The 27,392-nt window shown below is 36.7% G+C and overlaps 1 protein-coding gene across 1 annotated transcript; it reads right to left on the minus strand.

Annotated features, from left to right (window-relative positions):
- Positions 1-14,966: 14,966 nt before the first annotated feature.
- On the minus strand, positions 14,967-23,851 carry LOC103722006. The gene is made up of 4 exons (XM_008812417.3): positions 23,658-23,851; positions 23,281-23,394; positions 15,774-15,878; positions 14,967-15,521 (listed from the first exon to the last, which is right to left on the minus strand). The coding sequence occupies exons 1-4, from the start codon at positions 23,737-23,739 to the stop codon at positions 15,256-15,258; spliced, it is 567 nt and encodes a 188-aa protein (XP_008810639.2). The 5' UTR covers positions 23,740-23,851; the 3' UTR covers positions 14,967-15,255.
- Between the last annotated feature and the right edge of the window lie 3,541 nt (positions 23,852-27,392).

The raw sequence follows: 27,392 nt of genomic DNA on the forward strand, positions 1-27,392 counted from the left end.
TACTTGGATAGTGGCTGTTCAAGACACATGACGGGTGACAAAGACCAATTCTTCACCCTTGAGCCTAAGAAGGGAGGTGCTGTGACATTTGGAGACAATAACCAAGGTCACATCATTGGTATAGGTAAAGTACAAATCACCCCTTCAACCTTTATTGATAATGTTAGATATGTTGATGGTCTTAAGCAAAATCTACTTAGCATTAGTCAATTGTGTGATAGAGGTTTTGATGTTTTGTTCAAACCATCTTTATGCATCATAACCAACTCAAATGACAACAGTTTAGTTTTTAAAGGAATAAGACGTGGGAATGTGTATGTAGTAGACCTTGAGGATCTTGCCAAACATAACCCATGTTTAGTTGTTAATGAAACTAAGGATAATGATGCTAGTTGGTTATGGCACCGTAAGTTGGGTCATGCAAGTATGGACACAATATCAAAACTAGTTAAAAGAGATTCCGTGATAGGTTTGCCAAAACTAAAGTTTGAGAAGAATAAAATATGTGAAGCTTGTCAATATGGCAAACAATCAAGGAACTCATTTAAATCCATAAATTGTGTCTCTACCTCTAGACCTCTAGAACTACTACACATGGATCTATTCGGACCAATTAGAACCACAAGTCTAGGTGGAAATAAATATGGTCTAGTTATTGTAGATGATTTTTCTAGATATACTTGGGTCATGTTCTTAGCTCATAAAGATCAAGCATTTTCAGTATTTAAGAAATTTCATAAGGAAGTAACAAATGCTAGAGATACTTCAGTCATAGCTATTAGAAGTGATCATGGAACGGAATTTGAAAATCATCTATTTGATGAATTTTGCAATAAAAAGGGAATAACTCATAATTTTTCTGCACCTAGAACACCACAACAAAATGGAGTTGTAGAAAGGAAAAATAGAACCCTAGAGGAAATGGCTAGAACCATGTTATGTGAAAGTAACCTCCCTAAGTACTTTTGGGGAGAAGCCATTAATACCTCATGTTATATATTAAATAGAGTTTTATTGAGACCCATTATAAAGAAAACACCTTATTAACTTTGGAAAAATAGAAAACCAAAAGTAAACTATTTTCATGTCTTTGGATGTAGGTGTTTTGTTCATAATAATGGAAAAGATAATCTAGGTAAATTTGACTCTAAATCTGATGAGGGTATATTTTTGGGGTATTCTACAACTAGTAAAACCTATAGAGTTTTTAATAAAAGAATCCTTGTTATTGAAGAATCTATACATGTTGTTTTTGATGATTCTAGTGATATCTCTTCTAGCAAGAGAGTTGATGTTGATGATGATGCTGAAATTCTTGAAGAAAAGATTGATGAGATGACAATACAAGAAGATGAACAAAAATTAATTGGAAATGCATCATCAAGCCAAGAGGCTATTGTGGATCATGGGCTGACTAAGGCTTGGAGGTATGCTCATGGGCATCCTAAGGAATTAATTTTAGATGATCCATCTCAACCTGTTAGGACTAGAGCATCTCTTAGGAACTTAAATAATCACCTAGCTTTTGTCATACATTTTGAACCCAAACACATAGGAGAAGCTGAAAAAGATGTAAATTGGATAAATGCAATGCAAGAAGAACTAAACCAATTTACTAGAAACAAGGTATGGAACCTAGTTGAACGACCCTCTGAATATTCAATTATAGGTACTAAATGGATATATAAAAATAAACTTGATAAAAATGGAATTGTAATTAGGAATAAGGCTAGACTAGTAGCAAAGGGCTATAATCAAGAAGAAGGTATAGATTTTGATGAAACCTTTGCTCCTGTAGCTAGACTTGAGGCAATTAGATTATTACTAGCATTCGCATGCTCTAAAGATTTCAAATTATTTCAAATGGATGTAAAAAGTGCATTTTTGAATGGGTATATTAATGAGGAGGTATATGTAGAACAACCTTCTGGTTTTGAAAATCATCAATACCCTAATCATGTGTATAAATTGAACAAAGCACTTTATGGTTTGAAACAAGCACCTAGAGCATGGTATGAAAGACTTAGCAAATTTCTACTAGATCATGAGTTCTCTAGGGAAAATGTAGATACAACACTGTTTTTAAAGAAGAAAAACAAAAAAATGTTAGTAGTGCCTTATGTTGATGATATTATTTTCGGTGCTACTAACAATCGCCTCTGCGAAGAATTTGCTGACTTGATGCAGAGTGAGTTTGAAATGAGCATGATGGGAGAGCTGAACTATTTTCTCGGGCTTCAAATCAAACAATCTGAAGAAGGGATCTTCATCAATCAAGCTAAATACATCAAGGAGATGCTTAAGAAGTTTGATATGGAGGGAAACAAGTCAATCAGCACACCCATGAGCTCATCATGCAAACTAGACCAAGATGAATCAGGTAAATCTGTAGATCAAAAGATGTATAGAGGTATGATAGGATCTTTATTGTATCTCACTGCAAGTAGACCTGATATCATGTTTAGTGTATGCATGTGTGCTAGATATCAGTCTAATCCTAAGGAATCTCATCTAATTGCAGTCAAGAGAATCTTTAAATACCTAATAGGAACAAAAAATATAGGTTTATGGTATTCTAAAGAATCTAGCCTGAACTTAATAGGATACACAGATTCAGACTTTGCTGGTTGTAAACTTGATAGAAAAAGCACCAGCAGGTCATGTCAATTCTTAGGAAAAAATTTAATCTCATGGTTTAGCAAGAAACAAAACTCGGTTGCATTATCTACTGCTGAAGCTGAATATGTTGCTGCCGGGAGTTGTTATGCTCAAATCATGTGGATCAAACAACAACTGGAAGATTATGGAATTAAACAAGATAAAATTTTCATTAATTGTGACAATACAAGTGCTATTAACTTAACTAAGAATCCAATTCAGCACTCAAGAACCAAACACATTAAAATAAGACATCACTTCATAAGAGATCATGTACTGAATGGTGATGTTACACTTCAATTTATTTGCACTGATGATCAACTAGCTGACATCTTTACAAAACCCTTGAGTGAAGAGAGATTTAGTGTGCTTAGGAGAGGATTAGGAGTGATTGATCCATCCTAGTGATGTTCTCTTTTAGTTCATTGATTTTGATGATTAGGTTGTGTTAAATATAGAGTCTCTCATCGATGATTATCAATTCAGATCATAAACTTAGTGATTATCCCTTGTTTGGCACGAAAATAGCATGATTTTTAGGTGCGTGCCAGAGTTCGAGTCGACTCGGATACGTTTCAGAGTCGGCTCATGAGGGGGAGTCGACTCGCACACATATGGGAGTCGACTCGAGGTCGATGGCAACATATGGGGAGTCGACTCGCGCATATTTTGGAGTCGACTCGAGGTCGAGTCGACTCGCGACTTATTGGAGTCGACTCGCGGTCGGGAATCCGATGTTTTAACCCTAATCGAAGCGTTTAATCAACACTTCTATTCACCGCCTCCACTGTTCACAAACCCTAGAGCCGTCTCCGACCTCGTCTCCGACCTCCATTAGGGCTTTTCCGTCGAGCTTCTTCCGACCATTAGGACTTTTCCCCCTCTCTAGGTCTCCTATGCCTCGTAAGGTAGTTGTCCCGAGCCGGAAGAGGCCTCAATCCGCGAGCGGCGCCGAGCGATGGTCCAAGGCTCGGAATGAACCCGTGAGGCCACAACCTCCGGTTCCTTCCCCGCCGAGGCCGGTTTCCTTGCGTCCGTGCGCCGGAAAGGCGGTCTCCACCGGGAGATATGTCAACTTCGACTATCTCTCCCGGGAAGACTTCACTATAGGGCATAGGTTGAGGGCCCAAGGATTAGAATTGTTTTGCTCTCTAGATCTCCCTACTTATTCGGGGCTAGTGAGGGAGTTTTACGGGACTGTTTCTAGGGGTAATGGTGGGATACAGGGAACCGTAGCCGGTGTCCCTTTATTCATTTCAGAGGATTTTATAGCACAAATCCTACATCTTCCCCAAGTAGGGGTGTTTCCCACTCACCCGGCCGATAGGATTGAGGCCCTTACGGCCATATTAGGGAGTCCACCCCAGTCCCCACTAGATGAGGTGTCCGCTAGTCAGCTTTCAGTTGAAATGCGGCTCCTCCTGAGTATTATATCTAGGACCCTTTTTTCCAAGACCGGCCGCTTTGACTTTGTATCCGAGAGGGACCTAGCCCTAATGTACTATATTCTCCAAGATACCCTAATTAACTTTCCTAAGCTGATCTACAAATACCTATGTGAGCCACTAGACAAACCTAGGCTCACCCTTCCATATGGGATGTTGTATACCCTGATTTTTAGGGAGTACGAGGTCCCCATTCCTAAGGGGGAACCCTCTCGCGCACTGCGATACACAGATCGCATGGGTGAGGGAACCCTTCACAGGATGGGATTTGATAAGGTTGAGGGAGTCTGGGTCAGAAAATCATCCTCTTCCACACCTACTACTCGACACTCCCCCAGCCCTGATCATGATTCTGACTTTTCCACCTATCCCTCCACCTCAGCACCATCCACTTCAGCCGGACCCTCCTCTTCAGCACCTCCTACTCAGCCACTAGAGGTCCGGATCTCTCCTGAGCAGCTCCGGGAGCTGCGGCAGGAGATCGTGCGGGATCTTCGGGACGACCTACTGAGGGAGCTCCGAGGTCCAGCCACTGCCCCCTCTTCTGCATTGGTTCCCTCATTGTCAGCCGTGACCGAGATGACGGCTCATCTGAGGGAAGAGATTTACAACGTCAGAAGCCTTATACAAGCCCAGTTCTCAAATATGAGTGATGTCACAAGCAACACAAGAAAGATGCGAGATGACATCCGACACGACTTGGGCAGCCAGAGTCAGGGGGCCGAGCGTCTGGCGAATGTGTTGATCTCCAAGTTGGATACCCTTCAGGAGAGTCTGACTGAGCTCTCCTCGATCCACAGTAGGGCCACCTCGGCGATCATCACGCAGCTAGGGAACGTTACAGATGGGGTCAGTCTACTTATGGAACAATCAAGACTGGGTAAGGGAGCCACATCCTCCTAAAAGAAGCCCTAGCTTGCTTTTTCATTTTGACATGTACTTACTGCTTTACTTTTTGTATCTACAAGTGTACCTACATATACAATCAATACAATGAGTAGACAATTTTCTTTAATACTATGCAAATTTAATCTCTAATTGCTTGTGTGATGTGCTTTCTTCCTTTTTGCTATGATGACAAAAAGGGGGAGAAAATATATTGAATAGACATGCAAAGGAAATCAATGAAAATCAATAAAAAGCAAACTTTTAAAACACACAATAATTTGCTCTTTAGAGGATTCGATACCTCGAGGCTCATTATCTCTCTGTTGGGGCTCCTAACGGAGTAATATCCAGAATCTATTCAAGGGATATTCGGAGATTAGTTGAATCATACTTAAGAACAAATTGGCAGATTTTTCCTCTAAAAATCGAAAATTTAAGTTCAAAAGCTTCAATACACTAAAAGAAATTTCAGAGAATCAAAACCAAGTTGAATGCATGTGTTGAGGGGGAGAATCTGAATTTTTAAGAAAGCAAACTCATTAAATATATATAAGCCAAACAATTGATTGCATGACATGAAGGCTTATATAATTCCAAATGAAAGGGGGAGCTTTAACTTCAAAATTTACTGTTTCACACCTTTCAGTTTTGGATAAATTAAAATAACTAGACACTTGAATTCATTTTAAAATTTTACTATAAATCTCCTTGTTTGTTGAGCAATTCACTTTACATATACTCAATGTTTTGTCATCATCAAAAAGGGGGAGATTGTGGAGTGATTGATTATAACCCTATTTGATTTTGATGAGCTCAAAATATTTGAGTATATCTTATGTTTACTAATGAATTCAATCTAGTGTTTCAGTGAAATTCTTGTAAATTTATGGTTAAGTGTCTCTAGATTTGGTTCAAGACATTTTGGATAAGTTAAGAAGTCAATTTGAACCAAAGTCTGAGACTCGAGTCGACTTCGGGAGATTACGAGTCGACTCTAAGCGTATCAGAAGCACTGGCACAGGCTCGAGTCGACTCCTGTACATTACGAGTCGACTCCGACTGAGAACAGACAGACGAACAGAAAGATCCAACTCAAAACCTGTCAACGAGTCGACTCCTGAAGAACGCGAGTCGACTCCGATACTGCCGAGTCGACTCCAGGGAGTTACAGACAGAAAGACAGAGAAGTTATTTTGGACCCTGAGAGCCGAGTCGACTCCTGAGGAACTCGAGTCGACTCCGATGGTTGGCAGGTCGACTCCGAAGGAAGCGAGAGTCGACTCCCAGTGTGATACAAGGCAAAAGTCAGAGAGCAACTTTCGGACACTGAGAGCCGAGTCGACTCTTGCAAAGTCCGAGTCGACTCCAAGACAGCGCGACCCCAAAAAGACAGAAGACAGTATTTTCGTCTCTAAAAGGCGAGTCGACTCCAAGACAGTTCGAGTCGACTCCAAGATAGCGCTACCCCAAAAAGACAGAAGACTGTTTTTTGGATACTGAGAGCCGAGTCGACTCCGAAACAGTTCGAGTCGACTCCAGGACGGCACGAGTCAAAAGACAGAAGATCGAAAGTTCAGACTCTGAGCGCCGAGTCGACTCCCAGAATTTTCGAGTCGACTCGAGTGAGCAAAGTTGAAGAATACATCTATAGATTCCTTGGAATGAGTCGACTCCAAAAGTGCCAGGTCAGCTCCAGACTTTGGGGAGTCGACTCCGGGTTAAGTCGAGTCGACTCCCAGTCGAGAAGAGCACTTTAATTCAAATCCGGAACAGTTGCCGAGCTGGCTCCAGCAAAGCATGAGTCGACTCCTGCTGCAGCCGAGTCGACTCCAGATCGCGCGAGTCGACTCCGATCCCAACAGAAACATTGTCAGGATGTGCAGAATGTGCAGAACGGCTAGAAGATTGTGTCTAACGGCTAGTTTCCGTGGGGAATGGCTTAAATAGCCACAGAGAACTGTAGCAAGGTAGAGAAGCGACATTCCATTCAAAGAGAACAAGAAATCTTCATCTACCAAAGGATTTCAAAGGAAAAGAAGGAAGAGGGGCCATTAACTCCATCCAACCAACTCTTCCCAGATTAAAGAAGTCTCCTTCAGTCTTCAAGTCTTCAAGACATTCAAGAGGAGACCGCGAGTTCGAGAAGCCCTCCTCTACATCTTCATAAATTCGTTTGAGGGCTCTTAACTTCTCTCTTATTTATATCGCTGAATATCTGCTTGTTTAGAAGCTGTATTTTTCTATTTGTTTTTCAATCTGTTTGTTTCTTACTTGATTCAATCAGGGGATTGAATCAAGGGTGTAAAGGTTTGTTGGTGAGCCTAGGTTGAAACCAACGTGTAAGGGTTTGATTGTGATCCCGGAAAAACAATCGGGTGGTTCTAGTCGGTGAGCCTGGGAAAACCGACCGAGTTCGTTGTGATCTCATAAAACAACAAGTTAGGTTGTGAGCTTGTAAAACAACCGGCTGTAATCCGAGGGGTTATAGTGAATTCCCAAGTGAGGCTTGGGGAGTGGACGTAGGAGCAAGGGTTAGCTCTGAACCACTATAAATTACCTTGTATTTGTGATTGTCTTGTTGTCTCTTACTTTCATTTCATACACTGCACATAACATCTAATTAATCCACTTGCAAAAAGCATTAATTAGTTATTCACAAATATTTTAATTGCTATAATTATTTTAAGACCCAATTCACTCCCTCCTCTTGGGTTGTCTATCTGGGCAACACTTGTGGATGAAGCTGATCCGGTTGAGATGCTGCTGGGAAAAAATCTGGGAAGACGTTGGATGTGATTCGGAGAAGAGGATGGGTTGGTTCAGAAGATGGCTGGGACGTGATCCACGGAATGGGGAGATATGATCCGAAGGGAGGATAGCATTGATCTGTTGGGGTGAGGGGATTGCTTGGATTTGAGTTTATCCTGTACATGTGGCTCTGTTCCTAAACAAGGGAAGAAAGAAATGACGTGGAGGGAAGCGGAGAAAGATCTTGGAGGCTGGGAGGAAAATTCTATTTTTGAGGCTCAAACAGGGGAAGTTTGGACATATGGGGAACTTGTTCTGATGGGTGAACGTGTGAAGAGAATGAAAGAAATTGATGAAATGCAGTGTGGGTTTAAGCATCATTCAATTGGGTTTGACTCGACCTGCATGCATAAGGCTTTAATCAATAAATAATCAAATCGAACTCGAATTACCTTTAATAATTAGAATGCAATGATGAAGGGAAATACATTTTTTATGGTTAAATTTACAAAATATGTGAATTAAAATAGTGATAAGTGCTATGAGAAAAAGGTTAATTTATGTGTTATTTAGCATTTATCACATAATCCTATGTATTCTTAAGGTGCTATTTTCTAGATTTGATCTTGTAAGCATGCATGAATTAAATTATTTGATTTATTTTTCCGCTGCATTTTTAAAACTTAAAAGAACTACGTTTGGCTTGATCCCCCTTGTAAAGGGGTACGTAGGCAACCCGATCAGGTTCAGCCATAGTTTTCAAAAAAAAAAAAATCAGCATGCTAAACACCTAAGAACCTAGGATACACTTTCACGAACTCCAAGCTTAGACCATCTTGCTTTTAATGACCCTATTTGTATGAAAGAAGTAAATAAAAAGAGATATGAGCTACACAGCTCAATAAGTAAAACTTATACTACCTTATTGGATCAAGTATAAGTTTTTTTCATGACAATGCATCATTTAAAAAAAATAATAGATATTATAAAAATAAAGCATTCATAGTACAATATGGTAAAACAAGTTGTAAAGTCAATCATGCATGCATAAATCATCAATATTTAGTAAACATGGCTCCAAGTATATTGTATTAGTAAAATCATAAATTATTCTTTGTTATTTAGTCATATTATAGTTCGAAACATTGCGCACAACTATTTATCTAAGATCACTTTATATAGATGTTAGATCATTCGCAGAGCTTTTATTTATATAGATGTTAGCTCCAAGTGTCGATCTTTCCTAATTTTAGGAATCATACATAGCTGTCTAAGAGTCTTTGAAATATTCATATGTTTTTCTTAAAACTTACACAGAAGTAGATAAAAAATACTAAATAGCATGATAAAATTCGTGCTTCATATACATGCTATTTTCATTCCTAAAATCCAGGTTAGTCAAACTCCAGCTAAAGCGGAAAAGAGTGAAAAGAGGAAAAAACAAGCTTATTCACAGAAATACTTTTCACAGCAAAGAATAATTTCATAATACATATGCCGATCCTATATTTCAATAAAACATGATATCATCATCGGCAAACCATATGCGTGGACAATATGACAATTTTAAAATTAATAAGGAGCATAAAATCTACTTACAAGTTTGAAAACTATTAAGGAGTATAAGGTTTACTTCTTCTACTTTAGACCTTCAAACTTCACTAGACCCTCCTAAACCTTGGTTGCAGTAACATTTTTCGGCCTCAATTTTTTCGAAGGAAGAAAGAGGAAGAAAGAGGGAGAAATAGGGAGAAAGAAGAAAGGAGACATGATGATCATGGTGGAAGGTCATGGTGGAAAGGAGCTTCCTATTTGTAGAGGTGACCTAGGATTCTAGTGGCCCTAGAAGAGTTCTAGCGGCTCTAGAAAAGGTCTAGCAACCCAAGGTATCCTATTTCTACTAGGAGTCACCTATTTCAAATGGAAAAGTAGACTTATTGGAGTCAACAGCTACTTATTGCCCTAAGAAAGTTCTAGCAATTCTAGATCTCCTATTTTCACTAGGAGTTGCCTGCTTTGGATGAGAAAACATACTCCTTTTGTGAGTCTACTACTGCTCATCGCGTGCGATGCATGTACGAGTGCAATATCTAGGTCGGCCTAGTCAATTGAACTGGGCCCTGACCAGGTAAATGGCTTCTTTTGATGATCATGATATAATTAAACTTGAGAAATTAGGTGGATCCTTCTTTAGAAGGTGGTAAAGCCAAGTAAAATATTGGCTCACCATTTTAGATTTGATCTCTACTATAGAGTCCCTTGATCCTAGACCATCTTTTGGATCTTCTTGTCAACCTTCATTTGCTTGTAGTCCTCAAGATTTTGTATTATCTAGCTTCCTTACAAAAATTCCTGAAGAAATTGATTTCCATTTTTTACTATAGGATTCATAATGCCTTTTCTAATTCTTTGTATGTTGAATACCTTCCCATTAAATCAGCTAAGCAGCTTTGAGATGCTCTTAAAGCAAAATATAGATGGATGATGCCACTCTTGATCAATTTTCGATATCTAAGTTCCATAAATATGCCATGGTGAATTTGAAATCTATTAGAATCTTAATTCATGAATTCCAAGATCTTCTTAGAAAGATTTTGATTGCAAATCCTATAAAAGTTATAATGTCCGAGCCTTAGTTGATTCTCTCCCTCCATCTTGGTCGCTCTTGTCTCAGGAGTTAAGTCATAAGCAAGGTGACTCAACCTTATTAGAGGTCATAAACTCTATTAGAATTAAAGAAGAGCATCGACTTAAGCATAAGTCCAAATTTGATTTTGAAACAAAGATTATTTTGATTGAATCAAATCAAGCTCATTTAAAACCTCGAGGAAAAGCCTTCAAAAATAAAATCCTAAAATCCATCAAAATAAGTCTCTTCTTCCAAACCTCCTGGAAGCCAAAATCATCTAAATCAGAAGTCAAAAAAGAAGAAGACCTTTTGTTTCATATGTGGACTGACCAATCATATGGCGAAGGACTACTACCATAGGAAGATTGAACTATGGAAGAAAAGAGCATCTAAAATGAATATGGTTGAAGATGATGCTAGATCTTCCTTCAAGTTAGAAAATCAAAATTCTTTGGTATTTCTTGTCCATTCTTCTTATGATTGGTAGCTTGATTCTGGAGCTAATATGCATGTTTGTTTCGATCGCTCTTAGGTCTCCAAGTTTCAGGAATCAAATTGAGGAGGTGTAACGCTTGGGAACGACTGCAACACAAGTATTAGAAAAGGATCTAGTGGACCTAAAGATGGCATCTAGGAAAGTCCTAAGCCTTTACAAAGTGATGTATGTTCCCAATGCTAGGAGGAATCTAATCAGTGGATCACTTCTTGTATTTAAAGGCAATAAAATTGTATTAGAATCTAATAAGATTGTAATCACTTGTAATAATGGGTTTGCTGGAAAAGGCTTTGTATCTGAAGGCCTATTCAAATTAAGTGTAATTTCTAAAGATTCTAATAAAAATCATTCCTATGTTCTAAATCTTGAATCTTCTAATATTTAGCATGGTAGGCTTGGTCATGTGAATTTTGATCGCATCCATCATATGACTAAGTTAGACCTAATCCCATAGATATAACTAGATAAAAATATCAAATGTGAAATCTATGTTCATACCAAAAGTACTAGAATTTTTTTCAAATATATTCATAAAAGTTCTAACCTTCTTAATCTAGTTCATAGTGATGTGTGTGACTCTACCAAAATTCCAATTAGGGAAGGAAATCACTACTTTGTAATATTCATTGGTGTTTTCTTCTGCTATTGTTACACATATCTAATTGGATCCAAAAATAAAATCTTAGACAGGTATAAACTCTTTAAGGTTGAAGTTGAAACTTAGACTGAAAAAACCCTTAAAAATCTTAGGTCTGATCGAGGTGGAGAATATACCTCAAATGAAATGGCTCTATTCTGTTAAGAAAATAAGATCATTCATGAGGTAACTCCTCCTTACTCCCCGCAGTCTAATAGTGTAGTGAAAATGAAAAAACTGTATTCTAATCGATATGGTTAAGTCAAAGTTAATCAGTTTAGGTGCATTCAAGAACTTGTGGAGGAAAGCCCTTTTAGCAACCTGTTATATTCTAAATAGAATACCATTAAAAATACTAATAAGACATCTTTTGAATTTTGGAAGGGTAAAACCCCTAGGTTATAATACCTAAAAGTGTGAAGGTGCTTAGCTAAGGTAGGTATACTTGAACCTAAGAAAAGAAAAATTGGTCCTAAAATTGTAGATGCAATCTTTGCAGGATATTCTTTAGATAGTAGCACCAATAAATTTCTAAAAATAAATTTGGAGATAAGTAACATTAATAATACTCCCATCAAGGTAAAAGATACTACTTATTTTAAAACTCTTTTTCCTTTAAGAAACCAAATCCCAAATCCAATTCAATGTAATTTATCCTCGAACCCTAACCTTGTTGAAGCAAAGGTTCCTTATGATTCGAGAAAGAGGAAGATGTCTAAACTTGATTATGAACCTTCTAAACCTAGAAGAAGCACAAGGACAAAGAAAGAAAAGGACCTTGATGAAGGATTATTTACTTTCCTAATTGATGGTGAACCTTTTACATTTGCAAATGCAATATCTTCACCTATTGCCTCTTGCTAGAAAGAAGCCATTAACTCTACATTCAACTCAATAATTCAAAATGAGATCTGGATCCTAACCGATCTTCCTCCAAATAGTAAATAATTTCTTTGTAAGTGGGTATTTTGTAGGAAGCTTTGACCTGATGAATCTATAGAAAAAGATAAGGTTAGATTAGTAATTAAAAGGTATAACCAGAAAAAGATTTTAGATTATTTTGATACCTACTCTTCTGTAGCTAGAATCACTACCCTTAGAACCTCTCTTGCCATTGCTTTAATCTATACGTTGATCAATCATCAAATGGATGTGAAGACTGTATTCCTAAATGGAGATCTAGAATAAGAGATCTACATAGAACAACATAAAGAATTTATTGTGAAGGGACAAGAGAATAAAATTTGCAAACTTACTAAGTTCCTATACCATCTAAAGAAGGCACCTAAACAATTGTATGAAAAGTTTGATAAATCCATCATATTCTTTGGTTTCTCCATTAATGATCATGACAAGTATGTCTATTCCAAAATCATAGATAATTATTGTATGATCCTTTGTCTGTATGCCGATGATATTCTAATCTTTGGAACATTTCTTAAAATCATATCTAAAATTAAACTTTTCTTTTCAAATAACTTTGATGTGAAAGACTTAGGTGAAGCTTATGTTATCCTAGGGATGAAGTTGATCAAATCTCCTAAAAGAATAGCTCTCGCCCTTACTCATTCCACCAAAAAAATGATTGAAAGGTTTGGATACTTTGAATAAAAACATGCACCTACTACTTATGATCCAAGTATTTATCTTAAAAACAATTTAGGTGAACTAATTGATCAAATCATATTCTTCCAAATCATAGGTTCTCTTCTATATATGGTAAATAGGATAAGACCTAATATTGCCTATACTATAGAAAGACTAAGTAGATATATCCAAAATCTAAATCAATCTCATTGGTCAGCTATTGAATGGGTGTTTCGATATCATAAGGGAACCCTTATTCCATACAGTGGCTTAGACCTTGGATCCTTCGGCATCTCTAAGCAGCCACACACCTCAGGTTCTTTGATAATCCATCCACAAGTGTAACAAATTTCTGGCAAGTCTTCATAAATGAATTCTTGCCAGATGATAGTATCATTCACTTTCACCTTGGCACCCGGATAAACATTTTGAGGGACATCTAATAGATCACACCCTTTAGCAAACCCCATCCTTGTAGAAGTCTCTATCCACTCATCTAAGAATAAGGGTTTGCCTGCTGCTGAAACTATCCTTAGAATCACATCCTTCTCTCAAAGTCTTGGAGGTAAGTCAGGCAACCTGACCCAAACCCTAGCCTGGCAAGTGGAGTTGCGATCGTGTTTGAACTTAGGTTGCCAGCTCTCCAGGCCAACAGCTGGCCAACCAAGGACCAAGGTCCTTTAGCCACAATCTAGTTCTTATCCTCCTCAAACCGCAACTTGAACACCAGGATCCCCTCCGAGAGTGGTGAAAAACAGAACTCCTCTTCCACATTCCACCTGATTTTGAACTCTTTTTGGACAAATTTCAATGGAAGCACCATCTTCAGCCATGAGCATGCTTGACTGATGTCCTCCTTTGAGAAGGGGATGACGTGGGTGAACTTTTCTTCTAGTGCTGCTATGTCTTTGGCCGTCGCTCTTGATGTCTCCCAGAAAAGAACTAAGCTAGTTTTTTTTATAATCAAACCTCAAGGGATCCCAGAAATATCATAATTATGAATGAAAGTGGAAAGTGGAAGATCATAGTGATTCTCTTACAACCTAGCTCGCTGGAATTTCGATGCATGACAAATGTTGATTTCAATGCATGACAAATTTTGATTAAGCCATGCAGGTATAAGTGAAAATTTTTATCTATTTAAAGGCTATCACTTTGTACCAAAAAAAAAAAGAAAGAATATCACTCTCTTGTTCAAGCCGATGCCTTTGGTGCTTTTTGCAAGGAACTTAATTGGGAGAATTTCATGCAGCCAAGGATGCAGAGAAATCACACTCCAAAAGCGCTTTTACAACATATGCACACTCTATGATTTTTGTCTGAGGAAAAGATTTTCCCCTTAATTTTTTTTTTTCTCCAGCAAAAGATTAGATCACTTGGATATTTTTGATTTCTTTTTTTCTGTCACAGGAAGAACTTACAAATGACTTGAAGCATATTGAGGCATAAAGGCTGGAGTGAACAATTAAATAAACAAACAAAAAGACAACATAAGTAGCCATATTGTGAGTTTAAACCTTGGCGTGTACCCTTCTCGGCATGGGCTGGGTCAGTATGAAAGTGGATGATCCCTAACAATTACTAATAACAAAAACGAAAAAAAAAAAAATCAAAGACCTGATCCAAAGATACCAAGCCGTAGGATTCCACTTTATTTAGACTAGGATGATCTGGTCTGGAGAGACCCAAGGTGCTGCTTAGATCCCAAAAGCCAGTCTCTCTCCAGTCTGGTATGGCACAGTTAGGACTGGTATAGAATCTTGCAACCACAGACAAGGAAGAGATACTAGCAAAACAGCTTATTATGCAGCAAGAGATACAATGGGGCTGTATAATCTGGTGTAGAAGCATATCCCAATGTCGAACGGACCGCCGAGGCAAAGAAAAACCACTATGTTCTCAGGGCACAGTCTATAACCTAATTCAATTTGGAAGAAGCCTAGCAGTTATACAATGTGAGGACATTATGTTTGATGTTTACTTTTTGCGATCCAGGAGTATACAATTAATACATCTTTCAACTTTCACGATTTATGTAAAGTTGGAATTCTGTAACTGAAAAAAAAAAAAAAAAGGAAATTGGAATTACAGCCCTGCACTCTGCACTTACCCCAAATTTGGCAGTTTGAGTTTCAAGTAAAAAGGTTCTAAAAATTGTTGAAGTTTCTCATGATTCCTCTTTGTTCAGTTTACCAAATGTTCTCTGAGTGTACGACTGTTGTTCTCGAGCACGTTTAGCAGCAAGAGCTTCCTCATCAAGCACTTGGATAGGTGACCACTCCGGCAAATTCCACCAGCTTGACTTTGAATTCTCTCCAAAGGCTGCATCCTTAAAACTTTGGAAATAAGGTCTTATCTGCAAAGTGGCGAAGTCTAATGCTGTTCCTGCTGCTGCAAAAATGATTGCATATCGAACTGCTCCAAACTGTCCACCTGTGATGCTATGCAGTTAGGAAAGGGAAAAAAATTATCTGGAGGTGTCATTCCGCAACTTGAAACCCGTATCATGTTGCGACGTGAGACATTAAGCAATGAGGAATGATTTATTTTTGAAGGCGAAATCCAACTATGACTATCAGCCTAGGAGTTTAGCCCATTCCTTGATTGCAATTGCTAAACGAATACATGCTGGTGATGAGATAAATTATTGCCCAGAGAAGTATTTTAAGGTTACTGATGGTCTACCATGAAGTCGCCCAAGAAGAGCTCCACTTGCGATCCCTCCTACCACAGAATTTATGAGGTCATCAGGTTCTGAAGCTCGAGCATCTCTTGCAAATTCCCGTGCCCCTGATTACACCATACCTTTCTCAGAAAAATGCGTGCACAAGAATAATACAAACTCATCCCTATCAGCTTGTTAGTGTTCTGCTTGAATAAGCTCATTAATAAAGGAAAGGATACCACAAAAAAGAATAACATGATTTTTCAGGGCAAAAAAGAAAATTTTTTCAGCATCACCAAATTACATCTCCCCCCTCCCCTCTTTCTCTACTTTGGCACCTTGATCTTACAGGAAAGATGATGAGGCAGTTGTTCAAAAAGTATTCAATAAATTTAGATTGAGTTGGACAATTTTCTCTAAATTTTCGTATGAAAGCATATCTTTCATGGATAACACCTTAACCTTTCACAGAACAATTTTTCTGATATTAATATTTCATCTGAACCATTAATTCCTCTAGAATATTGCTGTCTCCCTTCCATGGGCAACAGCTTCAGCCCTCCTGGTATAGTCAACAAACAGCCTTACTTCGCCTAATGTTATGCTTGAGTGCATCAATGTAATTTTTCACTACAAAATCAGGAGCCAACCTCTCCCCAAGACCCAAAAACATCTAATCTTTTGTTGGATTAACAATACTCACAACAATGCAAAGGTGAACCATGATACCTGACACTACAATGTTCTGAATAGCATCTCAGAGAAGAAAGCACATATAGCTCAATCTGTTGAGCTCAAGTATCAAAAACATAGCTCCAGTTTCAGATGGAACCCAACGGGTTTCATGTTTAGCAGCTTCAGTGATTTTGGTAGTTCTGGCTCAAGCTTCAGTATTTTCGGCAAAAATTAAATAGAGAAGTCAAAATGAGAAAAAAGATGATATAAAAAATTGAAAAAACTGAACTAATATCCGCTTCATTTTCATTTCGAAGAAATGGATCATTTTATTTATTTATTTCAAATGATCCATTTGACGTTGCCGGACCATTATACCACCGCATCCATGAGCAGTACCATTATATGTGCATAGACCTCTAGTATGCATGCATTAGGGAGCTAAATGTATGTCTACTCCTGAGGATAGGGGCCATTATGGCCTAGTAATGTTCAAAGCAGACAGTTTTCTCCAAAAAAAAGAGCACAAAAGAAAATGAAATTAACATGGATTTTTCCCCCAAGGTTCCAAGTGCTGATCCATGCAGGTCCTTGCTGGGCCAATATCGACACCTCCATGGAACGGCATTGCACCTATTAATTCATTTTCTAAAGTATTTTCTAATAAAACAGGTATTCAGTTCTTTCTTAAATTTACTTTGGAATGGCACAGCAAGTGCTCCATGTCAGCCTGGCACCAACACTTAAATAATTGATTATTTCTGCAAAATCCCCAAAAGTAATATGAAGCATCTTGAAAATATAATTTATTGTTTGGGACCTTGTCAGCGGTTTTTAAGATGAAGCAAATACATATCTATACATAGGATGCATTATTTGTATGCATACGTATTCCAAAGCAATGTGAAATATCATTACTAGTCTTATTTATGCTTTCAAAAGACTATATACATACATGTATGCATACATCCTTTGTATACATACAACTACATTGTTTCTGCCAAGGTTTGAAAACCAGGTATTAATTTCAAATAGATGTGTGGAGCATCAGTTTCAATACTTTCAGTGTTTTCTGAAGTTTCACTCCTAGTATTGAAGTTCTGATAATCAATAAACAATTCAAAAAATTGAAAGAAATAAAAGAAAAATTTAGAAAAATTAAAAGAAGCCCAGAATAGTTAGTACTCAACATGAACTTACAAATAGCTTTTACTTACATGAGTATTATATCAATATGTTCAACATTGTCAGATCTTGGTGTTCTGGAGATTAATTTTATCTATTCCAAATTGATATATAGGGAAATCTCAGCCCACTTCACGGGTTCTTAGTGGCTGATAAAAATCTCTTGATAAGAAGAAAAGCATCCTTAGAATATTAGTAGGTGTTTTACATAACAAAATCTTAGCCAACTTCACGAGTTCTAACTCCACAAAGAATTGTAGGGAAACCTGTAAATGTGGTTCACAAGGATTTCAACGAGTTTATGCACTCATATGGAAGAAAGTACACTTAGATAGAATTATCCCAATAAAAAACCATTTAAGGTTGACAATTACATTAAAATTGTTCACCAGATAATTGCATTCACTCATAACAAGTTAGTCCAAATGCAACGTAATGCATGCAGCAAGACATGAAAAATATGGATGAAATTTGCACTCCAAGTCAACAAAGATAAAGCCTCGATAGTGCATGATGATCTGGTACATAGGAAAAATTTACAATAAAAATTTATTAAAATAATAAATAGACTACAATTTCATGGTCCCTACCGCATTTGCAGAAAACAAGTTTCATCATGTATAGAAATTTCTACCATTATGATTTTCAATTTATTAAAATACTGACATTGAATTGATCATATTAAGCCTAATCCGACAACAATATTTGACTTGGATAAGGCAGATCTATAGTTGTCTGAAACAGCATTTCAACATTATGCAATGAAAATTGCAAGAACGTTAGACTCCAATTATCCAACTATTTTGAGGTGAAAATTTAAAGAGGTATTCATGGCCAAGCATTTCCGATCACAAGAAGTGGTGACCAAGGTACGTCATATCATACCGAACCGGACGGTACGAGACATACTATACTGTACCTGTTCGGTACCGATACACAATACGAGGGGTGCACCAACACTCGATATGCCAAATCGGGCTCCATACCGAGCGTACCAACACAGTATCAGGATGATATCAGCACAGGGCCCGATATCAATACGGCAAATCTTGGTGGTACTTTGTTTCCTAAAAAAATAATAAATTGAAAGCCATTTGGAGCATTTATACAAACATGTACAAGCTAGAAGCGAGAAGTCTCTCCTACTATTTTAGAAAATAGAAATAGACATAGTATTCGATCTTATGAAGTAGCTCTATCACAATTATCAAAAGAGATGAGAAAGAAACAGAAGCAAAATCTTTCCACTCCAAAGAGCAAACCATTGCCAAGAAAAAATGAGGAGAAAAATAAAAGGTTGAGCAATACTATAGAAAGGAGAAGCCAAGCTCTCCCTCTCCTTTGGAATGAAACTGAAAAATATTCCAAGCAGACCATCACATCAGGATACCAGAGAGACTCAGCAATGGGGTTCTAGAAAGCTCTTTGGAAATAACAATGAATGATGGGTCAAATATGCGGTGGGGTGGTGAAAGCTTGGTAAAAGAATATGAAGAAGAGAATGGGTTAGCCCACATGAATTAGCTAGGCCAACAACCAAGTGCAAGCCAGACCAGTTCCTACCACAGACCAGATAGGACGAAAATGGATGGTAGGATGAAAGGAACTAGAAGCAACTTTACATATGGGTTATAGATATGTATACATGTATCTATGTATATTCAAAAGTATGTATGTACAATGTACATATATAGGTACATACATATGTACGTACGTATGTATGTATGTCTATCTATATGTAAGTATCCAAGCATGTATGCATGCATGTATATATGAATGTAAATATTTATTATTTACTTCTTGAACTTTAGTTGTACAAAAATTTGATAAACTTAGCAACTGTGGAGGATTTTGGCCCTGATCATAGAATATTTTGTGTTTTAGTAAAACCCACAACTATACTTTGAGCACCTTTTTATCATATTTTTGAGTTTAAGTGGCTATTTAATCAAACACATGCAGTTATAAAATATTATCTTTATTTTATGTAAAAAAGATGCTATTACTGAGAAATTTCTTGTATTTAGTTTTCAAATTAGTCTTTTATAAACCACCATGATAAGAGCCTTTTTGGATGCCTTGGCCCATCAACGGTTATGTTTATTATCTATTCTTGTTTCTAACTCGAGGAAAATAAAGAAGAAACTATTAAAATTAACATTATGAAGCCTATGCACTTAAACAAAGAAAGAAATAGCCCCAACAAAATATTACATATTGGTATAAAACTAAAAACACCGAAACTGGATCAAAACCAATTACTTTGGTTGAAACTGCTGAAACTGACCAAAATCCAAAATTTTGTTTTGGGGTGGGGAATGGAGTTGGGCTGTAATATTAGTTATATGAGAAATTGTGATTCCATGAATCTTCAATTTTCTGAACTTTTCCTAGCACTATTATTCTCCCACAATTTGCAGTTCCCCCAGCTCTCTAACTTCTATACCTCAAGACTCTTGGTTCTCAGAATGAGTCCTCTCTCATTGTCCTAACTCCTAAATCCTTGATTCATTTAAATATCAGCCAATTAACTAGCATGATGGAAAATAATTGAGCAACATTACCTCCTCTCTCAATCAAGAAGGGTCCTTTCGTGCAGAATAAGAAACAGTGGTTCATTCTTTGAAAATTAAGCAAGAGCAGCCAGATGGACTACTGTAGTGAGTCTAGTGGCTACTAAAGTCTTTTATTTCTCTGTAGTTAAGTAATATTGTTCGGGCACATACCTTTCATTGTGAATGATTATGCTCAGGGAGCCCCAACTATAGCCATTTCCTTCCATAAACAACCACAGAAAAAGCAAGAGAAGTAGCCCCAATCAGACAGCAAAATCGCAAAGGTGAAACACCCTGCGCACCCCCCCCCCCCCCAAAAAAAAAAAAAAAACATTTAAAATTTCAAAACTTAGGATTCCCAAAAGTGGTTCACAGTGCATTATGCTCTCGAAGGATCAAAGGCTAACCTCTTTTTCACTTGCTGATGTTAAAATTCTATTTCTTTTCTTTCTGTATATTGAGTGCAAAATGATGTTATGTTAGTTTTCATAACAATGCATTTTTTTAATCCAATGGAGGCATATTTAGTAAACTCCAGCATTTAATATTCAACAAGATGCTTCAAGATATGGTGAGTCACGATGGAAAACTAAAGGTTGACGATACCTTGAAGATATAATTTTGTGTCTTGAAATCTGTTTCACTTTGAAGTTTCCATCACTTCAATTCATTACAGATTTAAGTATCTTAATCAGTCCTCATTTGTTGAATTGTATCTGCTCAGTGTTTGGTAGATATTGAAGTACACCTTACAAGCTTACTCAACTTGTAACAACCATTCTCTTAGATCGACTGATTACAACAAATCATTTTGTGGCTTCATAATATATGGCAGATATCAAATCTCCTGAATTACATAAGCAATTGAAAGAACATTCATATTTGGTATAGTACAGCAAAGACATTTTAGCCCAAAATCTACAAATCAACAAATCATCTGAAAAAAAAAAACTACACCCTTAAGAGTCCTAGCCTGAGAGAGTTAAGTCTAATAATTGCCTTCTCATTGCATTATTTTTTCTTCTTAAGTAGTTTGAATTTCTTTTTAAGTTCCTATCAAGTCAATTTTCTTGCTCAAATAATGAAAAGTATAACAAAATGAATTCAGTCTGTTTTCAGCTCTATCTATAAATAAACATCTTATCTACTTCCTAAACTCCTAATTGGTACATTTGAATTCTAGATATTAGTTCATAACAACATTTTGCCCCCTCTATAGAGAATTCCTGGCCCCAGAAGAGTGGTGTAAATAAGAATTTTAGAATGTTTTGCAATTGTTTCTCATTTGAGATTGAAGGGTTAATTTTATAAGAAAATAATAAGATTTGTTCTCGTACATGTCAAAATCGTAGGGAAATGAGGTTTGCACAAATAAATGAGCATTTGAAAGATAAAACTGGTGAGGTGGGCATGTGGTAAGTAGGAGAAAAAGATGGTCAAAGCATGTGCAATGAAGATTAACCAAGGTCTTAAGAATTTGCAGCGCTCTATCTCAAGAAACAAATAGCTAGATAGACAGATATATGGATAGAAAGACAAATAGAGATAGACAATAGACAGACAAACAAATAGACAGACTGACTGACACATATATAGACAAGCATATAGATAGATAGACAGACAGACAGATAGATAGATAGATAGATAGATAGACGGATGGATAAATATACAAACAAAATAAATAGACAGATAAACATATATACAGATAAATTGAGATTCACAGAAGACAAATAGATAAATAATATACATAGAGAGAGATCATGTTATAATGCTCCACATATTCTTTTTCATTGGGGAGTGATGAACAACCATCCCAAGCTTTAGATCTAAAACCTCCTCTAAACTAGAAGCCTTCTACCAAATGCATACTAAAACCCAGTCTTCATAGGAGTTGCGAGATTGATACAGCGAAAAGTATATCTGAGATAATGATGAGGTTGTTCTTCTCTTTCGTATAATATCTATAGAATCCCTTCAACATCTTGTAGCTCTATAGCATTGAGATGGGTTTAAAGTTCGCACACTAACAAATTTAAGGACATCTATCATCTCTTCGAATACCATCAATTCGGCACTTGCTTTCATTTGTAATAAAATCCTATTTATCCTATGGTAGGGAATTTTTTCCAATCACTCTTAGAGTAGGAAAAAGTTAATAGCATCCTTGGTTCTTGTGTATATGTGTGGGCGGATATGTGGGTAAGAAATGCCTTCAAACAACACTGTTGTGACATGCATAACACTCCTCAATGACTCGTTTGTTCTCTACCTCAATCTCAAAAATATCCTGGTCTATACTGTTTTTCAGTACATGATAATTGTGTCACCATTTAACACTCAAATTAATTTTTACAAAAAATGAAACCCAATCATAACAAGCATATATAGAGCAAAGCGGGAACATAAGTGCATGGAAAAAAGTAAAGGAGAAATTCCAAATGAACGATCAAGCAAAGCAAGGGAACAAAATTATTCAATAAAATGTGGTAAAAAATGGATAAGTAACTTGACAACCATGGTATTTCAAAAGCTTTTGCCATAAGATGCCAGGCTTCCTCATGCTTATCTTAATGTTTCCCAACATGTTTCTCAATGTTCCTATTTATCAAGCAGAGCTTAGGTGAATTGGTTTCACCATCAGGTTTCCATAATAAACAAACATCTTCGTAAAAAAGAAAGCAAAAAAAAAAAAAAAAGAATCATAGGATCAATCTAGGATTACCTGCAAAGCAGCTATCACCTTTATTGAAGTATGACGACCCTAAACACTACGAGTAGTATAAGCAAGCCACTATCAACCACAAAAGAAAGTAAATACTAGGTGTAGAACTTCTAGAACTTAGTGAGGACACGTCAATCCATAATTGTTACGTCATATTTCATCCCAAACTTACTTTCTTAATGAAATGACATGATATTTATACACCAGGAGGCAATCTCCTCGCATTATCTTACCAAGAATAATAATCAACTCCTACACATTAAAACTCCAATCCTAAAAAATTCACAATGAACCACAAAAAAAATTTCCTCACATTAGCAAGCTGATGGCAGCAAAAAAATTCCCTATAAAGAGATAGAGGGATAGCTAATTCCTCATATTATACATTACCACAATAGCATCCAGTGACAATGGCCAAATTGGCAGCATATGAGGCGACTACATTAGCTATGCCAAGAGCCTTCCGGTGCTTTGAAACCAATCCAGCTCCTCCACCAACGACCCCTGCAATCAATTATCTCAGATATCACCTATAAATCGAAGAGAAATCGGATACTTTGACAAATTTTCGAAGTTTAAATTAACCAAAAGCACAAATTCTTGAATCCAAGTAACGAACACAGATGGGAAAGAAAAAAAAAAAAAGATAAAGGAAAAAGGAGCCATCCAAGAAGTTATCCTCGAATCGGATCTATAGATGATATTAGAAGTGAAAACTGAATCGAATTTACAGTAACGAAGGATTCGGGGGAAGGGGGAGAGAGAACCTGCGAGTACAGTGGGGATGATGATGCGCTGCTTCCAGCCGTCCGATGGTCGACTTCGCGGGATCGAGCCCTCCGAAGTCATCTGGTGTTCGCTGCCTCCCACCGGCGGCCCGGCTACGAGAAGGCCGAGGAGAAGCGAGACGGATCAGAAAACGAAATTGATTTTTTATTATATAAAAATTAGTCTCCGTTGGATGTCTTGGGCAAGGTAAGTGTCGGCCTAATAACGGTTTGGGTCTTTTCCGTTAATGATTTTGCTATGCGTTACAAAAAATTTTCTGTTAAAGATAAATTATATTTATATTTAATAATTTAGAAAATTTGTACTTATTTCTTGAGAGGCTGTCTGGATTTTTTTACAAAATTGAGCTATAGAATTCGTAAATTAAGCCAACATGACCTACAGAATCAGCGAAACAAGGTCTATGTTTATAAAATATCTAGAAATAATTATGGAGTAGATTGACTAGAATTTTATTGAAAAAAAAACTGTTAGCGAATCTATTTTCCTTTGTGCAGGAATAGGCTGGAAAAATTCTAGTTGTCATGGACTAGCCAGACCTTATATTCTGTAGTCCTAAAAATTTTGTTTCCAATTACGAGGATCCAATAGAATTATTTGAATAGACCTTAAGGTTTATTTTTATCTAATATTTTAACTCATAACTTTAACAAAATGTTAGTCAAACCGTTAATCTTAAATAGGACCCAAATACTAGCTCAGTAAAAATATAAAAAATGACACTTTAAGTGATATAACAACCATTGTGGGACATAAGAAAATACATAGCATCCTCCTCTTCCCCTAAAGCCTAATCTTATTCAACGCTAACCAGATTTTGCAACAAGTCATGATGCACCATAACTTTTCCCACAGCAGGCCTTTCAATGCCTACTGCATACTGCTAGTGGACAGTGCAATTTCACATGCAGCTATTTTAAATTCTGTCAATATGGGCTACTAAATAATCTACACATGGAATCTATCATTGTAAAAAGTTTTTCTTTAAAAGTACACGCATCAATATTATAATGAAATTGGTCAAAAAAAACATGCCTCTGAAACTATATATTATATTCAGTTAATCTAAATGATCTTTAAATAACAAATATCTAGCACATCACACCTCATAGTGGTGGATCTTTTCCTCCCAATAAGTTCCCTTTCTCCTTTCTCCTATTTTTCCTTGGCCTTCCTGGCAATCTTTTGAGAGATTCTTTTCATTATTTCATGGGTTAAGGTTAGTATCAGATAAGGGATGGATCATACAACTACATGTTTTTAAGTAATCTTCTACAATATAATACTCATCATATAATTCCTCCAAATTATCTCTTATATAACCATCATATAAGATAATCCAATGATCTCCCCCTCACCACAACTACAAGTCCTTTCAGTCAAACCAACAACAAATTTAAATTTTCTAGCTCCTTCTAGCACTTGGAATTCTTGCTTACTAGCTAGTATCAACTTAAACATCTTTAAGACTTGTAGAATTTATCCAACCTAGAACTAGCGAAAGGAATGAGTTTTTCCTCCCAAGTACATCTCATTGCATACCTTTTTTGTAGTCTATTCATCAGCTTCACCCTAATATTCTGGAGCAAGCCAAGGATGGACTTCCTCCTAAAGTTCCCCACTCATTGGTTAAAAGATTTAGGTATATTATTAGTGATGTGGTCACTTCTGACTTTTGGATAAAATGCTTGCTTTGCCTACATTGACATAGGTATTTTCATCATATGTGCCCAAGCCTCAGCATTATGCTCCTTCATTTTTTTATTGCATCTTGCCACAATAGTTTATCATATGCTTTGATAGTATTCTAAAAGTCATACCTCGGCATTAAACCAGGAAACTTTGATTTTAAATTACTATACAAATACCTAAAACAAAATCTATGACTAGCATCTAGGAATATCTCAGCAACAACTTCTACTAAATCGTACACATATATTAGGCATATTAAGTGGAAATGAATAAATCACATATTAGGAAGCATGAGTAAACCATTCACATAATAAAATTCTAATAACTTAGAAGCAAATAAAAGCACAGAATATTAAATATGCAAACAATACTACACATGATTAAAAAATATGTACCCTTTGCTTATCAGACATTATAATTAATGGACACTCTAGTGTGCTACTACCAATGAAAATATATAGATACTCTAAAAAGAACCTCTAGCTATCCTTACACTCAATCTCCACCACAGAATAAGCTACAAAAAATAGTCCTTTGTTCTTATCAATAAAAATTAAACTAAGTAGTACACCACCAAAAGACCCACACCTATCCAACCCTATAAAAGGTTTGCACCCTTCTAAATAATCCTTCTTCATTTCCTAAAAGCATACAAAGCTCCTTTTAAATATTAGGGGCTTTTTGGATTGTACATGCCTCTCATATAACTCAATTTTGACCAATGTATCAGGATTCTTTGCCCTATGTAGTTCAACATACCTAGACAGCTTAGAATAAGACTCATTATGTTTCACCTTAACCCCTTCTAGAGCTTTTCATTTTGCTTTGTATGGTTTCATTATGTGAGGCTCAATACTATATATTAGGTCTTCATTTTGAGTTTGCACTCTTGTTCTTTAAAGGCCTTACACATGTATGTTGTACCACTAAGGTTTTTAACATGAGTGTCCTTTTGTCAGGTGAAATGGAGGCATGAATTCTCTAAGTACGTATCTGACCTAAGTAGTGGCCATTCACTCTCTCAGGGTTATTCTTATCCCTCTTAATTTCATAGCCACCTTGCAGAGCATAATCTCTTAATATATTCTATTTATATCTATAAATAGCCACCCTTCCTCAAACACAATTTGCCGCCTACGCACCCCCCCCCCCTCTTCGACAATCTTAAATGGTTTTCCCTCTATATATAGTGAGGCAAATTTCTTACTTCTTCCCCAACTACTAAACCCCTCATCACTATTCAGTGGATCAATTGACTCAATAGAGTTCACATTACTCAGTTGATCATCACTATCATCATCCTCATATCTCTCATCATTAAGCCTATCGGTTGACTGCTCACAAGAGTTTGATTGATTATTATTTTCCTCCATCATCCAATTATTGTCATCTGAGTTAGAAAATGGATAGACTTCATCTGACAATTCAAGCACATCATCTTCACCATTATCACCTCCATCACCCCTTTTGCTAACCATATCCCTACCCATATCTACTAGTACATATCCTTGCTAAAATCTTCCTCACATCTACCTCCACTCTCACCTCCAACTTCACCATCTCCATTTGGTGGCTAATTTGCTCTATCTAGAACCCATCCAGAAGGAATAACTGTAGAACCAACTAAATGATCAACATTATCTTCAACAAATAAGTGTATCTCATCAACTCCTTTTTGTGTCCTAAACATATGCATCACATCATTATCATTCTCAATCCACTACCAAATAAGATAATAAGATTCACACCCCTCTTACCCATGATTCATACAAATCAGCCACCATTTTCAAGTATGAATAACAATCTAGGTCTATAACTTCAATTCAATATTCTCGATCCATATAATGCACAACCAAATTATGAAGCACTGTTGCACCCCTACATAAATCAATCATTGTACATTAGTTCATATAAAGTTAATAGTTCAAATTCAAATATAAGAATTTCCAAAGTCAGGTGATAAAGTTAATATTTTTTGATTCTCAATTATAAGACTTCTAAATATATATATGTTGGGAACC

The sequence above is a fragment of the Phoenix dactylifera genome, chromosome 10 (genome assembly GCF_009389715.1).
Source record: "Phoenix dactylifera cultivar Barhee BC4 chromosome 10, palm_55x_up_171113_PBpolish2nd_filt_p, whole genome shotgun sequence".
Lineage (NCBI taxonomy): Eukaryota > Viridiplantae > Streptophyta > Magnoliopsida > Arecales > Arecaceae > Phoenix > Phoenix dactylifera.